Source organism: Berkeleyomyces rouxiae, assembly GCF_048999995.1.
Source record: "Berkeleyomyces rouxiae strain 22BRR77 chromosome Unknown BrBRR77_ptg000009l, whole genome shotgun sequence".
NCBI classification, from domain to species: Eukaryota; Fungi; Ascomycota; class Sordariomycetes; order Microascales; family Ceratocystidaceae; genus Berkeleyomyces; species Berkeleyomyces rouxiae.
Genome location: NW_027396499.1, coordinates 1,292,434 through 1,309,426, shown reverse-complemented (window position 1 = coordinate 1,309,426; position 16,993 = coordinate 1,292,434). Strand labels below are relative to the sequence as shown.

At 51.9% G+C, this 16,993-nt stretch overlaps 3 protein-coding genes across 3 annotated transcripts; all 3 read left to right on the top strand.

Annotated features, from left to right (window-relative positions):
• Window positions 1-176: 176 nt before the first annotated feature.
• BROUX77_006949 (uncharacterized protein) lies at window positions 177-1,739 on the top strand (the record flags this gene model as incomplete). The annotated part of the gene is made up of 2 exons (XM_073751990.1): window positions 177-372; window positions 430-1,739. The coding sequence occupies 2 exons, from the start codon at window positions 177-179 to the stop codon at window positions 1,737-1,739; spliced, it is 1,506 nt and encodes a 501-aa protein (XP_073603096.1).
• A 5,688-nt stretch (window positions 1,740-7,427) lies between these two features.
• Window positions 7,428-8,006, top strand: BROUX77_006948 (uncharacterized protein; the record flags this gene model as incomplete). The annotated part of the gene is made up of 1 exon (XM_073751989.1): window positions 7,428-8,006. One exon carries the CDS (start codon window positions 7,428-7,430, stop codon window positions 8,004-8,006), a length of 579 nt encoding a protein of 192 aa, XP_073603095.1.
• Window positions 8,007-9,462: 1,456 nt separating this feature from the next.
• BROUX77_006947 (uncharacterized protein) lies at window positions 9,463-14,802 on the top strand (the record flags this gene model as incomplete). Its single annotated transcript, XM_073751988.1, has 3 exons — window positions 9,463-9,474; window positions 10,068-11,029; window positions 11,196-14,802. 3 exons carry the CDS (start codon window positions 9,463-9,465, stop codon window positions 14,800-14,802), a joined length of 4,581 nt encoding a protein of 1,526 aa, XP_073603094.1.
• Between the last annotated feature and the right edge of the window lie 2,191 nt (window positions 14,803-16,993).

The window sequence follows — 16,993 nt, the reverse complement described above, 5'->3', positions numbered from 1 at the left end:
GCTGCTAGAGCCATGTGTCGAGATGCTTCTCATCGTCCCAACCGTGTCATTCATTCTTTCTGGTTCCTACGCAGTGCGGTCTGTTGCGTTTTCTTCTTCTTTTTCTTCGGAGGGTTCATAATATATTGTTACCTGTGAGAGCCACCACAACCATGTCCTGCTGCGCGCGTGTCAGCATGTTGCTTCTCCTGGTGCTTTCCAGTCTGTTGGGCTCCTGCTCAGCTGAGGTGTGGTTCACCACGTCTGTTAAATCCGTGGCGCTCAACGAGCCGTTCAATATCACTTGGACCACCGACGCCGCACCGGTTAATCTGACGCTGGAGACGCCACTGACGCCTTCCAACTCGACTCCTGAGTCGATCTTGATATCGGGTAGGTAGCCGCTTGCTGGAGCTCGCTGCTTGTCGAATGCTGCTAACACCTTTGAAGATGGGCTGGAACGCGGCTGGATCACTTGGACGCCAAAGGCACTGCCCAGGGGCGCGGCGTACTTCTTCCGGGCTGTTGATAGCTCGGGTATGATAGCGGCCAGTTCCCTATTTCAGATAATAGCCAAGTCCACTCGAGTCTCGGCTGCTCTGTCTCCTTCGCATTCGTCGACAATGACTACCACGACCAAGACCACTACTACCACCACAGCGTCATCTACGCCCACTTCACCCCCGGCCTTGCCCCCACCAACTTTGATTTCAACCCTGTCCTCCTCTCCATCGTCTTTAGGCTCCCTCTCCGCTGGCAAAATCGCAGGCATCGTGGTCGGTGCTCTGGCCGGGCTATGTATCCTGTTCTTCGGCCTCTTTTACATGCTTCGCAGGAAAAAGGCTACCCGTGGCGGTGATGTGACACTCGACGGCAGTTCAAGCCACAGCCGACGACAGCTCCATCCGTTCTCCATGGCCATGCTACCCGGACCCAAGAGCGGCCCATCCAGCCCATCAGACACTTCTTCGCGGTATTCCGTCAAAGCCGGCCAGCCCCTAATCCAGACCTTCCAGGTGCACAGCAACACTCCAGCCAACTCCTCCAACGCACAAAACACCCCGTTTACCAACACCCCCGCCGGCACTAGCGCTGCCCCGCCCCCGTCCCCGACCTCGCTTCACGGCTGCACGCCGCTCGATCTCTCAAGCTACATTGGCTCGCCATACGACCGCGACTCGCTCGCAACGCCCGTCGCCCCGCGCCCCACGGGCCCCACGGCCGGGCCGGAGCCCGTCTCGCCGCTCTCGATCGATGGCCGCGCCAGCCCCGCGCGCCGCAGCGCGTCCATCGCCAGCATCTGGTCGACCAGCACGCTGTCGACATTTATCCAGCACGACGCGCCGCAAGCACCGCAGACGCCGTACGTCGACGAGCCGGGCGAGGAGGGCGGGGCGCCAGCACCATCATATTCAGACGCTACGCGGCCAGACCCAAAGAACAAAAAACTCCCGCCGCTGCCGCTGCCGTCGCGCATCAGCTACCCCATCCTGCGCTCCCATTCGCGCCGCAGCAAGGGCGTGCTTCACCCGCTGCAGATGCACTCGTCCGAAGGCATGTGGATGAGGCGCGAGCCCGTCGCGGGTGTTGTCTGCCAGGCTGGCGCGGACTCGGAGGCGGATGCTGAGGGCGGAGAAGCTTCTCAGGACGTCCGCGCGGTGATGATATCAAAGGCGGATTGTCAGAATAAGCCAGGAACAGAGGGCAGAGGAATGCCAGGATCGGCCGAGATGGAGGGATGCATGACGAACTGGATATAAACAAAGTGGGTGGCCACACATTAATCGTTTATTTTTGAATGGCATTGTGAGGTTTGGATACCAGAGCTAAAATATGTATTTTCATATATATAACTTGGAGGTTGAATTCAGGATTTCCGTGATGGTACTCGGTACTCGTGCTTATTAACGTGATACAAAGTCCTCAATCTGCGGGCAGTGCGTGCCCGTCTCATAAGCGGACCGCCATCTTTAATACATATCGCCGTAAAGAAAGTTCCACGACAGCCAACTACCGCAATACACTACAGTTTGATTTACAACATTTCACATTGGTCAAGTCAAAAGTTTTGTTGATCATGTACATTTCTTGGTATTCTATCTAAAGACTCAAGATCCATCCATAACCATAATTCCTTACAAGTGTCACCCGATATGACGGGAACCATATCGCAAGATGACAAATTGCTGTCGCCTCCAAAAAATAGGGAAAAAAAACTTGTCGCAGGTGCTTGGACAAAAAACCATTCGACCAACCTAATGTTGGTCACCGAAATGGCTCTGTGTGTATGCCAGAAGGCAAATGTGTCGCAAAACGCGTGGGCAAGCATCATCCGGCCAACCTGTTGTTAGCCGAAGAGATGACACCTGAAATAACCCCCAAAAAAGAGACAGACGAAGAAATGTGTATCCCGTAGAACCGTAGTATCGAGCAGAGCAGGTCGTTGTCGTTGATCAAACAGTTGACTTCTAGTCCTTGGTATCCGTGGTGACCTCTGTTGTCCGTGGTATCCTTGTTGACGTTCTCGTCCAATCATGTTATCACGCTCAAGATCCTGAGTATTGCATCATTAAGGCGTTTCCTATCTGAAACATCGTGCCTTATCCGTGGTGTGCAGTTCGCTGTGGAAAGCAAAACTAAGGTGCCGCAAGGGGCAATGTGGTGTGCAGCTCGCGGTGGAGGCGAAACTGGCGTCGGCCGCAGAGGGCTTCGTTGTGGCTGCCGCAGCAAGATGCTGGGGGCTTGTTGGCCGCAGAGGGCGCTGGTCAGTGGCGATTTGCCGTCGTGGCTGAAATCATGGGCATCATAGTGGGCGTTCCCTGGTGTGGCCGCACTAGATCGAAGGGGCGGGCAAGAATGTCCAATTCTTGCCAAAGAACCAAAGGAAAAGAAACAAAAGCAGTTAATGGGCGGGTTCCTGGCCTTTTTAAAGACAAATATAGACCCACAATTACGCAACAACTATGTGCGGGACAGGTGTTCTTGAAGGAAAAGGGGCTGGGTAAAGCCCTAATTCCACATTTCCTCCAGTCTGGAGCCAAACGAATTGAGCCACGGAGCATCATATGGATCCTCTGGAAGAAATTTCTTCCAAATCTGCGTGTACATACATATGTATCCTTGTCGCACGGAACTTCTCGGGGAAAAGTCAGTTGTGACAAATGTGCTCTCAAATTAACTAGCCTGATCGATTGCGCTAATTAGTTGACAAATACCGCTTGTCTTAGGGTTATATAATACGTGCGTGAGATTATTGTTGTTATTTAGCAACAGTAGCTTAGCAGTGTGAGGATGCTTTTTCCCGACGAACGAATGTTAGTGGGGATGGTAGCTCCACACAGGGCTTGGTTGCCGTGGGTCCACTTTTTGGGGTGTGTTTTTGTGGAAGTTCTCCTTTGTTTAACGGGGAGATGGTATCTGGAGGACAAGGTGATGTCGAGGAGGATTCCAAGAGGAGGAGAGTTTGCGGAGTTCTATTTCCTTGCGCTAGCTACAAGAGGAGGAAAAGTTACAAAAGTTGCAGCAACGGCCATGCCCGCAAAAGGACAAAATCGCGCGTAATCCGCTGGGGACAATCCCCCGTGCCGAGAGCCGGTGGCCTTTTAGACCAGACTTCACGTGGTTTGTTGCAAACCAAAATACCAGATAACCAACCCTGGAACCCCGCAGGCTTGCCCCCGGGCTGCACTGGACAGAGAGTCTTCCTGGCTTCAATGCCGGACCCTAAAAAGTCACAGGAGATGCTTGAAGTCTTTGCGAACCTGCAATTGCTGACCGCCCGGGAGCTGTTTGGAAGATGACATCATCCGACTGCTTGCGTCCGGAATATGCCGTCGTATTACTGCGTAATAACAGTAGGTAGACGCAAAAGAATCAAATCAATTAAATCAAGACCGTAGACCGCAAGTTAGTGGTTTTTCGTAGCGTTGCGTTGTTTATTTCTAGTCGCCGGTAGATACTGGATGTGGAGAGACTTCATGAGGAGCTCTCGCGCTTTTGGAGTGCCGCGTCTTTTGCCGAGATGACAGGCCATCTCCTGCTGCCGTGACCTGTCAAACTACAAGGGCAGCAGACCATGATGCAACGCCACAACACATAACTCAAGAACCAAGTAAGTCACAAACAAAATCGTGTGAACGTCTTGGATCGACCTACGGACGCCATGCGAATGTCACAAGGTAATATGCGCATAGTGTGTATTCAGGGTTAAGTTCTATCTGGTTGTTACTATTCTACGTGTTACTTGTATATCCGATGTGGGGCATCGGCCCCACATGTGATATGGTTATTCCGGCATGGCCCCACATAGTGGAGCTCCTACCCTTTTGGGCAGGATATACTATGACACGCCACGTCATGGATCGTCATGAGAGCGTCATGAAAACGGCACAGATTTATTTACGTGCCTGCCATGGAACGCCACGAACCGACATGCAACTATTAAAAAGGAACATCAGTAAATGATGACCTTAGAATCTCGGGGAATCCGTCATCAAAATTAGAAGACCTACTGTGAAGATAGAACACACTACACAGATAGAACATGATAGAAGTTGCTCACGCAACAATTGGTATGAACGAGGAGTATAGGAAGGGAGGATATTCTACGAGATAGAGAAGGAAAAAGGGACAATGGAATACATGCACTTCTACACCCGGTTAACTCATTTCACACTTTGGATTGTCCCTTCAGCCAGTCACTTTGTCCTGTGGCGGCTGTGGCGGCTGGGCTCGAGGTGAGCTTTCGTACCTCCTTCGGCTGGTTCGTCCGCCCGCTTGATCCGAGGAATCTTGGTGTGGACCGGGTTCCATGCGACTGCGGCTCTGAAGCTCTTTACTCTGTTGTATCATTTGTCGTTCACTATGTGTCTGTTGGTTTATCGGCTACCTGGGTCTGTATGTGTCGGATTCTAGCATTGTTGTATTCCGTGTTTCTTGGTTGGTGAATTGTTTTTTTCTGTTTGTGTGCTGGTGCATTTTGGTTGCGTGATGCTTATGTTTACTCGGGCCGAATCTTTCCGGGAAGTGAAACATTGGTTTCCCGAGTTCCCTATTGTCGATGAAAGAACTGGAGTTGAGAGCGGTGAGGAGAATTAGCGTGTCTTGTCGAGTGTGATTGTGATTCTAGCTTTGTTGGCGAGTGAGTGTAACCATATGATGAACTTGATTAGGCCTTCATGGATTTCAGGGTTGGTCTAATGACTTTACTCGCTAATGAACACCCCTATACGTAACAATGCTCAAGTATACGGTGAACTGATACGTACATATGTACGTAACTATGTATAGTTGACCAACTGGTTGTATGTAACTAGTTACATACATGCGAAACCACACACAGCTAACTATAACTTCATGTGGACATGCTTGGCGTGGGACAAGGTTGCTGACTAGAGGAGCGCTAAAGATGACCTTACCAAATCTCGTACTTGGGAGTCACGGGTAGGGTGTCACCGAAGTCGTGGTAACTGGCTCTCAGACACTAAAACCCCAACCCATACATGGACTGGCTCCTCCAAGACCAATATCAAATTGTCCCTTTGTTGGGAAGAAGGCTTAGCTAATGAGAATATTACTAACAACGCTTTGAGAAGTCCCCACAGAGATCTCACTCACTTTTTCAGTGTTGAACAAAGCTTCACACCCAGTCAAGAATTCAAGCTCGTAAACATGTGTAGCAGGGGCCTTGAACGCAGTTTAGATCAAAAGCCCGCAAACTATGACAAATGTGTGGTGAGCCTCAGGGCGCATAATATATGAAGATATGCTGGTAAAACGGCGTCAAAGTTGTGCGTAGTCGGAATTCGTTAGACGCCCGGCTAACGATGGTTGGGGGAAAGCCATTATTGTCCATGTCCATGTAGAGACGGAGTCTGTACTTCTTCGTCGAGTATTTATAAAGCGCGGAGTTAGTCTTGGATTAGCCTAAGTGGATCTGGTCATGTGGGATAAGAACGCCATAGATACGTCGACTTGCAACACAATGTTCTTACTCATTGGTTGCTTCTACGTCAAGAGACGGTATATTCAGTTGGGGACTGTTTACATAAAAGAGAAACACAACTAGTAACTATGGGACCCTTGAAGAGGTGGCCTTGGGTAACGGTAACGTACTCAAAGCTCACGGGGGCAATCGCATTAGCGAATCGTGTGGGGATCATAGAGGAGCCCAACCTATGAACATGTGATATTGAGGTTCTGAGGGATAAAGGGGCATGCTTCTCGTGAGATTTCATAAGGTGTTCTGCAACCCACTCAAATAATTACTCACCGGGAACGGTGATCCGGAAGAGCAAAGGACAGCAGTCGATCGAACATGCTTGGGTTGAAAGAACAATAACTGCCGACTACATTGAAATACGGTTAGCTAACTATATATCCATGAAGTAACTGTGCATAGACGACCATTTGTACGAAAGGAATGTTCATGGCAAGGGACGGCGTGGTAACTAGAAAGAAAATACATACAACAGGGGTCAATGGGTCTGCAACTTGAGAGTCACCAAAACGAGACAACTTGGATCACCATCTTCTGCACCAGAATGTCTTCCTTGGTGACAGAAGACCTTGGCGATAATTTGCCCAATGAGCCTTGTTCGCAGACATTTAACTCACGAGGACTACACTGGCTTCTATCCTGTTCAGGTCACTTAAAGCACAATGTTGATACTAGCTGTGTTTTCACTGTGAGATCAGCAAGTTAAACTTGATGGTCTCGCTTGTTCGTCGGCATTTCAGCCGCCAACGGCGTCCGCGTCCGCCATCTATTTGACAGGGGTATGTCTCGTCGCTTGACACACTGTTCACAAGTTGTCAACTATGTAGTACCGAAACTCAATGGTACATGTGTTCCCGGGATAGTTCAAGTACTTTTACTTTTGTGCTCTACGATTATGGTACTCCTTCAATGCGAAAGTATTTTGGCACATGGTGCCACTACTGTTCGTACACGCCATTTCGAGATCCGAAAATATCATGGGTTGAGTGATGGAGGGCCTTGTTACTCTGTTGCATAATTATTTGTACGTGCTCATATGACCCTGAGTATGCACATATGTGTGTACGTATTAGTTGGAAGCCATGCTTCATACACGCACATGCCGTCTTGAGTCTTGATACGGTTTGTCAGAGTAATTGGGCTCGACCTGGTAACAAAGGTCACGGTGAACTTGGATACTTGCTTTGCTAGATACTGATGGCTTTGGCGTTGTGTCGAGTGTTATGTAAGAGGTCTGTCTGAATGTAGCTTTCTATATAAACTCTTGAGATGCCCAGCGAAAGAGAACTACTGAAACACTCACTCTCACCCATCATCGGAGTCTTCATCCACATCACATCTACTGCTCTTTCGACTCATTCTATCTCTTCATATCTCACCATTTTACTACACATTTTCATTGCTACTTCAGCTCATCCCTCCTTTTCAATACTCCATTTATCCAGCCAGAATGGTCTCTCCGTGGCTCATCGCTACCGCTCTATTCTGCAGCCAAGTACTTGGCGGCATCGTACCTGTGGCTGAAAACATCGACCTTAAAATGCACACCCAAGAGGACGGATGGATTCGCGCTACTAGCTGGGGAGGCTTTGATGCCGAGGTCTACATTTCCAAGAGCAGTGGCTACATCCTAATCAGCCACCTCATCGGTGATGGCCGTTTCACAGATGCCGAAGGTCTCCTGTCCATGTGGGAGGCTGATACTGGCATCGACGCAGGAAATTTGAAATACATCAAGTATATTGGCATCACTGATGAAACAACCAACACGGTTCTCGACTCCTTTTGGAGAAATGACAACATTGATGTCAGCGACGAAGGGGACATTGGCCAAGACGTTATTTACAGACCTGAGGATGGGGATTCGAATTGGAGATGGAGCAGCCTCCGCAACACCGAACTGGGGGGCGTTGGTCTCGATATTTGCACCGAGTTTGACGAGACCTCTGGCTTTTACATTAGTTCTTTCGACTATGGAAGAGAGGGTGGTTATGAAGGTAGATGGCTACGCATTAACTTCAGTACCTAAGAAAACACTGTCGGGTACTGTCTGTTCAGTACGCGTGTTTTCGCTGGGTTCCAGGAAAGGTATTGGCAAGAGAAGGTCGTTGATTGGTCTGGCTCCTTTAGATATAGATTCAGATTGTGGGCAATTTTACTAGCTGGATATTTCGAACATATCACCTACAGCCTCTGGAAGAAAGTTCTCACTTCACTTTTGTGTTGTAGAGGATTCACACCACAGTGTAGAGATATGTAGTTATAATTTTAAACCATCACATCAACTGCCGGGTTCAAGTGTACATGAAACTAGATCTATCATGGTAGCCTTTACAAGCTAAGGTAAGAAATGTATTCATCACCACAGGGCTTTGCAAACTAATCTCTATCCATAGAAAGTTGTTTGACACTGTGATACAAATTCCAAGTCATTTATTTTGTTTAGGCAGAGATGGAGGGTTTGCTCTGTCTCTTTTTATTACTTTTGAGCCTTCAATATCTTTGTTAACATAGGTCAGTGATGTGAGGAAGGGTGGAATGGCTGCCCTGGCTCGGCTGAATTTAACATGACTAGACGACACAACGGCCAGCTACATGAGGGGGAGGAGGGCTCGGTCAGCTTAGGGGCTCATTAATGCCAATTGAAAGAAGGAATATAACATAAACTACAGCAAAAACAACATCTCCTCGGTGGACATGACATGTTTTTTTTTTAAAGAGGACTGAAGATTCTTACACCGCGGTGTTATGCTGAAAAGAACATTCAATTCGTGTCTAGATACGAATCCTCGCTTAGCATTTCTTGAATTGGTGAGTGTAACGTAGAAATGTTGGATTTCGACAATGGGGCTCCACAAAAGTGCTGAAGAGTTAGTTGGAGATGTCTGTGTAACTATGCCGAAAAGTCCTGACCAATCAATAGTGAGCTACAGATGACTAATGACGAACTGCAAATAACTAGTTATCAAGATGTCTACTCCATAAATATCTAGAGAGTACTAAGAGGTATAGATGCTACAAACAGTGCTGAAGATTTGAGTTTTGCAGGTTGCCCATTATCTTAGAGCGAATGAAGTAATGTCTAGAAGTAGTCTTTGTTTCCTATAGTTGAGTGATTGGAAGACGGATAATAGGACTGGACTTTGCGAAGCTCGAGTAATACGCGGCATACCAACATGCAAAATATCTTCAGGATAACGCTACTCCATAGTTCCTTGCACAAGTTTGTGGCTCAGAAGTCACGACATCTGATGCAAGGTTCCCTAAGAAAAGCAAGTGAAGAAACACAACGTGTCAATTTGTGAATGTGGCGTTTCCAAGGCTCTTATGCAGCGCTTGAAGAACCAGACATCTCTCTTTACATAATGATCAAGAAAGGATAATGTGAAGTGCGTAAGTGGCCTGGCCCTAGCTAGGCAAGACTTGATTGAGCGCATTCACAAAGAGCCATAGCGCCCGGCTTATAACTAGTGCAACGCTGCTAAATGGTGGCGCTTGTAAGCAGTGTAGAATCTTGTGTTAAAGCGTATAAACTACTACTGCGCCACAAAGACGGACGTTCGTTTGGACTTGCTTACTTAGTGTGGCTTCTATCTTTCATTATGTACGCTGGGCTATACTTGATCCTTCTCGCGTATGCTAACTAGGTAACTTGGCCTCTTTGTAGTGATCCTGATAGTGATGGTTTGACATCCTGTAACAATTAACCCTTAGCTATGTACCTAAACAAACCGTAAACACTGTGTGGAACGCGGGTAGGGTGTGATGAGTTCCAAGCAGTTATTAGTTATAAAGATGGGGGTGGATAAATAAATCTCTTTCTCTCTAACAAAGGAGACTCTGAATGGTTGCCTCCCCCTCCTCTCTCTCCGTTCTCCCATCTTCGGTCTCGCTGGCCGTTTTATCCTCCTCCTGGCTGTGGCTGATGATTTCTGGGTCGGTGTGGCGTTGGCTGACTCATCGGTGGCTGTCTGTTTCCTCCTGAACGCCCCGGGGTGTGTCCATCGCTTGTCCGGTCAGGTGATGTACACCCTTTTCACACACTGTAAACATCTACCACACTGAAACCCGCACCGCACCTCCCCCCAAGCAGGCCGGCCCGAAGCTCCCCCGCTTCACTCTCCGCCTTCCCCCTACCTCTCCGCTCCTACACGCCGACACCACCGTCGTGGCGCGTGCCGTCCGCGAGACGGCACCCGATCTCTCCGATGCCGTTAAGGGCGTCTACCGCGCCGGCGACGGCTTCGTCATCGCCGCTGCTACTGAGAAGGATGCCGCGAGCATTGCCAAGCACACCGATGCCATCAGGGCGAAGGTTTCCGGGACTCTGACCCCCATCGTGGACCAGGTCGGGTACGTTGTCAAGCGTGTCCCGAGGGTCCTCTTCGACGGCGTAGTGGGCACAGCCCCTACCACTCTCGAGATGGTCAAGGCCATCGCCCGCGACCAGACCGGCGTCGTACCGACAAAGGTCACTTGGTCTAAGCACGAGGGGGAGTTTGCCCCTTCCCGCACCGCAGTCATCTTCTTTGACAAGGAGGTGACCAACTTCAGGATCGCCAGCAGCGCTCCGTCACGCAAATACGTCCGCAACCCGCGGATCTACCAGTGCGCGGCCTGCTTCGGCTTCCACCGCACCTCCAGCTGCCGCCAACAGGAGCGCTGTGCCAAATGCGGCGCGTCCGCCCACCAAGGCGTGTGCGTGGGTCCGACCCGTTGCCTGAACTGCCTGGGCGACCACCCCGCCACCAGTTCCACCTGCCCCTTGAGACCGAGAGCGTTCAAGGGCCAGGTGCTTTTCCCCTCCGAAGAGACTGTCCTGGCGACCAAACAGGACAACCGCAAACGGGCCAAGGATGCCAGCAAAGCCGATGCTGCTGCCAAGGCGGCGGCGGAAGCTGCCGGATCCTCCCCAGCCAGCACGAGCGCCAACACTGGAGCCACCGCTCCCGGCCCCGCCCCCACCCAACCCGCGAGTTCCCAGAACTCCTTCGCCGTCCTTGGCGTCTTTGATGTCGATATGGCCGAGAACCCCAACGCTAGCCGAAATGCGTAAGTCACAGCACTTCCGACGAGCTCCCCCGCCCCGCTTACGGTCGCTCCAAGCGAACGTAGGACGCGGCGGACCCGCGCACGACATCCTCCTTCATACAGCCCACGAGGGCAAGTATGATGTAGTATTGGTCCAGGAACCATGGACCTCGCGGGCTGGGGGCAGGCGGTTGACCAAAAGTCATCCTGCCTACCTCACGTTCGCCCCCTCTCAGGATTGGACTGAGACCCGCCCCCGTGTGTTGACCTACGTGCGGCGCGCTTCGGCGCTCCGCCCCGTACAAAACGACATGGGCCCTTCTTTCGACATTCTCTCTCTCACCCTTCACTGCTCTCCCGAGATTGAGATAGTCAACGTCTACCGACCCCCCAGCGGCCTGATGCCCGAGAGCCTCAACGTCCTCCTCAACAGGCCCGTCAAAGCTAACTCCCTTTTCGCCGGTGACTTCAACCTCCACCATGAAGCCTGGGAACCCAACGTCTCACGCTCCTCTGGAGCGTCGCTCTTTGTTGAGTGGCTAGAGACTAACTCTCTCCGCCTTGCCCTTCCTTATGGGAAACCCACCCACAACCGGGGTCATGTCCTTGACCTCGTACTGACAAACATTCCAGGAGCTACAGCCATGATCCTGCCGGATGCCCACACTACCTCGGACCATGAGTCCATCCGCTGCGACATCCAACTGTCACCACATTCTAGACGACCCACTCTCGCGTTCCCCAAACTGAAGGACGGCGACGGAGTGCTTCTGGAGGCCGCCTTGGCGCGCGCTGAACCCCCTTCCCTTGACGGCGTAGATGCCGCCCGCCTCGATGCAGCCACGGCGGCTGGTGTCGAAGCCATGGTGGCGGCTCTCCACCACATCTGCCCACCTGTTCCTGCCGGCGTGCCGCGCAAGGACTGGTGGAACGACGCGTGCAAGGAAGCAAGGAAAAACTTCCTCGCTGCACAACGCCTGGAAGACTGCCAGGCGGTAATTCAGGCTGGGCGAGAGCTGAAACGCACCGCTCGGAAGGCCAGGGGGGCCCTCGACCGCTCCAGGATTGAAAAGACTTCCCATGTGACCGAAGCACACAGGCTGATTGGTTGGAGGAAATATGGAAGCCGGTTTGCGCCCCCTCCCCTCATCTGGGAAGGTCGGGCACACAGCACCCCTGCCGAGAGGGCGGAGGTACTATTTCGGGCCAAGCTAGCCCGCCCCATAGGAGGACCGGACGTCCCCTTTGAATCCACCGCAACGGCGCCTCGACGCTCCATCCCGTTGACCATGCTGGCCAGCGAGCAGGAGGTCCGGGCCAACATGATCGAGGTTGGGTCTACCTCTCCCGGCCATGACCGGCTATCCGTCTCTGTCCTCAAGCACGTCTGGAATGTCGTACCGTGGAGGAGATGGATTGTCTGTCTGACCAATCTCTGCCTGTCCCTTGGCCACCACCCGCTAGTCTTCCGCAAAGCCGAGGTCATTGTCATCCCCAAGCCCAACAAGGATGACCTGACCGACCCCAAGAACTGGAGGCCCATCTCCCTACTGCCCACCCTCGGGAAGGGCATAGAGAGGTTAGTCGCCAGACGCCTCGCTTTTTGGGCCCTAAAGTCCAGAGTCACCGCACCAGAGCACTTCGGTGCCTTGCCTGGGCGCGCGGCCACCGACCTGGTGGAATGCCTGGTTCATGACGTCAAAGACGCATGGGCCATGAAGAACGTGTGCACTCTAGCCACTGTCGACGTCGAGGGTGCCTTCGATAGCGTCCAACCGGGCCGCCTGGCGGTCCGCATGCGCGAGCAAGGCTGGCCCGACCCTCTGGTCCGATGGGCAGCGACGTTTGCGTCCGGGAGGTTTGCTCGCTTCCGCCTCGACGACCACCTCACCGAGTTCCGCCCCATCCCGCACGGTCTCCCTCAAGGGTCCCCCGCCTCTCCAATTCTGTTCCTGCTCTACCTGGAGCCTCTTCTCAATGTCATCCCAGCTAGTTTTGGGTACGTGGATGACATCGCCTTCCTCTGCTCTGCCAAGACCCTAGAGGAATCAGCCCGCCTGGCTGCCGAGCGTGTCAGCCAGGCAAGACAATGGTGCCGCGACAATGGCCTAACTCTCGCCGACAACAAGACAGAGTTCCAGCACTTCCACCGCACCCAGCAAAGGCCCCCTCCGATCGAGATCGATGGGGCAAGTCATGCTGCCAACGACTCAACAAGATGGCTAGGTATGTTCCTAGATACCAAGTTGAGCTTCAAAACCCACGTGCAACACTGGGCGGCCAAGGCGACGAAAGTCGCGGCACACACTCGTGGGTTTGGGAACACTGTTCGTGGATGCCCCACCAACCTTCTACGCTCCGCGGCTCTGGCAGCCGCACTACCCGTCTTGCTCTACGGAGCTGAGGTCTGGTGGCGAGGAGACACCATTACCCGTGCAGGGCGAACCGTCTCCACCCGCTCGGCACACCTGGTGGAGTTGGTCGAGAGAGCCCTCAAGGCCACCGCCAAGTCCATTCTCCCGGTGTACCGCACTACCCCGGCCCCGGCGCTCCTGAGGGAAGCCGGACTGAAACCGGCCAAGCTGCTCTTAGAGGAGCTGAGAGCCCGCTCAGCAATTCGCCTGGCAGCAGCTGATGTCCGCCACCCGTGCGCCCGGCGCATGGCAAGCGCGGGCCCGCGAAACGGGTCCTCCGACCTTCGGGCTAAGAGTGCCCTAACACCACCCATCCCGCGACGAGTTCTTCTCCCGTACTCATACGCACCCCCGCCTCCACGCCTCATGAGAAGTGAGATGTCAAAGGAGGCCTTCGAAAAGCTGGTTGCCGCCATCCCACCATACGACATCGTCGTATACTCCGACGGGTCCAAGCAGGCAGACGGCTCTGCAGGCGCCGGCGCGCACGTCACTCAGCTTGGCCAAGTCCTGGCTGAGAAGACCGCTTCTCTGGGCAGGTACCACGAGGTCTACGACGCGGAGGTCGCAGGCGCCCTCTTGGGCCTGAAGGCGGCGTTAGCATCTCCATGCACCCGCCTCGCCACCGATGTTCACGTGATACTGGACAATCAGAAGGCCTCGGAGTCTTTGCTTGACTCCACCCCGACTCTGACCTCTCAGAGGGAAATCCTTGAGTTCCGAGAACTCGCCGTGTCCTGGTCTGCCCGGACTGTCAGCACCATCGCCCGACCTGGGAGGGTCCGGGTACTGTGGTGCCCCGGCCATGTCGGCATCGAGGGCAACGAGCGTGCGGATGTGCTCGCCAAGGCGGCCTGCCGGGAAACGCCCGCCAGGCTTGTGGCAACAGTTGCAGGGGCCAAAGCAGCCACTAGACGCCATTTCTTTGAAGAGGCTTCGAAGTGGTGGCAGAAGACGGCACCTGCCTCCTACCACGAATTGGAGATCCCCTGGCCCAGAGGGCCCCCCAAGGAGCTCCGACTCCCAAGACGCCACCTCGGCTTCTTGATCCAATGCCGGACCGACCATGGTGACTTCATGTCATACCACGAACGGTTTGAGCACACCGGAGCGGCGCTTTACTGCGCCTGTGGCCGTCCCAAGGCCTCTACCCATTTCGCTGCGTGCCCCACCGTAAGGGAACGGCTCGCAACCCTCGGACGCCCCCGTGGCCTCGGGACCCTAGCCTTCGTGCTCGGTACCCCTACGGGAGCGGCCCGCCTCTCCACCCTCCTCCACAAGACACAATTTCTTCAGGACCTGTGTCCCCTCTACTACACCTCCGGTGGGACAGCCGCTGTACAGCGCCCACCATCCCTTCCGCGGGCCTCACCAGTCTAACCCTGGCATTGCGCCACGCGCTGTCATAGCGACAGTTTTTGTTTCAAGCTAGCCTTAGTCTGCATGTCCCCACTGGGATGGGCGGGAGTCACGTGCTCCCCCGCTAGACTCTAAAAATAAATAAATAAAAAATAAAAAACACACTAAAACCTGAGCACTTCGTAAGTCATCGTCCGCATTTTCGCCAACTCTCACCTAAACCACATGGGCAACTTCGAGAAAAGTCCTGCTAAGAGCGTACCGGGGCCAAGCAGTGCTGAGAGTGACAGGCTCAAACAGTGCAGGGCCCCGTAATTGGCCACGAGGCCACGTGCTGACCATGGTCCCACTTTTATTCAAACTTTTTGCATCACCTACAAACGACAAAAACCAATAGTGCAGTTAGGTGCTAAAGGTTTGTCCCCACTTTGAAAAACTTAGCGAAATTCTTAACACCGTGGTAATCATCACTTCAACTTGAACTTCGACAGCTTTTCAACGAAATAACTTCAGAAGGCTTTTGTGACATTACATGCTCCAATCACTAAAGAAGTCAGAATCATATTTCTGGATGTTGAATAAAAAGATGTATTAGGAGAAAGTTGTGTCTCTAACACGTCCTTCTAAGTACCCTTCTCATGGGAGATTTCAGCCCCATTTATACTTAGACCACAGGTGGGGTCTGCCTAGTCCTGGCCCCACCTGACGCCACAGTCTCCACTCCCTGGTACTTACTGGAACCTTCCAGCACTTCTTGGTGAGCTCTACTTTCAACACTGGAAGTAAAAAAAAAGCGGTGGTTGCGCTTTCACAGGAAGAAATATCAGCGATTGTTGAAAGTAGAGCTCACCAGGAAGTACTGGAAGGTTCCAGTAAGTACCAGGGAGTGGAGACTGTGGCGTCAGGTGGGGCCAGGACTAGGCAGACCCCACCTGTGGTCTAAGTATAAATGGGGCTGAGATCTCTCATGAGAAAGGGTACTTAGCTGGACTGCTGAATACATACAATTTCCCTCTCAATACATCGTTTATCTAACAGCGATGTCCATTGCGAAGAAGGCTCAGATAAACTACAAGACTTCACCCGTATACTTCAAACCGCCAACAAAACTTTGACGCCGAAGGCCCAGCTCCAAGATGGATATCCAGAGAAGCGCAATCCGTTCAACAGTTGATCTATCACGTCAACTTTTAATAATGAATGCCTAATCGCGTGGGAAACCCTTCGGAAAACCTGGACCGTTCCGATCCCCGAGAAACGGCCAAACTGACGTTTCTTCATATTACACGGGCAAATGGAAAGCTTTTGAAAATTAAATAGTTGCTACTGATAGAGAGATGATCAAGCTACATCAATATCAAGCTTCCATCAAATAAATCGGGCCATTGCATGAGTTATGGCGTTTCCAAGTTCATGCAGGTTTCGTGATTCTCGCTGATTATCACTGTAAATATCACGAACCTCTTCTGGGCCTCATAACCTTTTTGTTGAAACACTGGGGGAATTTTGAAGAGGTAGATTCATGTGGAAGGCTTTATTCTCCAAGATGCCATGGATGATTCAGATGGTAGAGTTGAACTCCGTCGTTGCATCGAGAAAATATAGATAAAGATTTTACAGCCTCTGATTTTGAGGCGAATCACCTCATTAGAAAAAAGGTTGTAAACATACCCCGAGCCTTGGTTTAGTATAAAACATCTTGCAGAGTAGAAGCAGAGCTTGAATTTCGTATAAAGAACATCCGAATTGAGTTTCATATAGTTGAGAAAATTCCACACAAAGATGCATCATCATCCAATCCCATGGTGGTTTGGTCACTAGTGGAGACAAACTTGTGGCAACTTACTGTAGGTCACTTGCTTCGCAAGCACCAACAAAACATCAAAACGCCAAGGAAAAGGGCATAAGGAAAAAAAAAAGCTTTATCTCCGAAACTGGAGCCTGTAACCATGGGAACGTTTATGCCGAGATATAGCCGCGGAAACAAGACCAAAGATGGGCAAAATGTATAAATTTACACAGGAAGAGACCAAGCAGAAACATGACGGAGAGTCAAGAAGTGAAAGACGCGTAAAAAAGCCTCTTCAAGAACAAATGACTCCCCCCAAACCAAAAGAATGACTGAGAGAGAATCAAGAGGCCGAAGCCAAGGATACAGACAGGGCGCCGCGGCCAGGCGGCTTGCCGTAGTCGGCTGGTAGGTCCTGAAGGG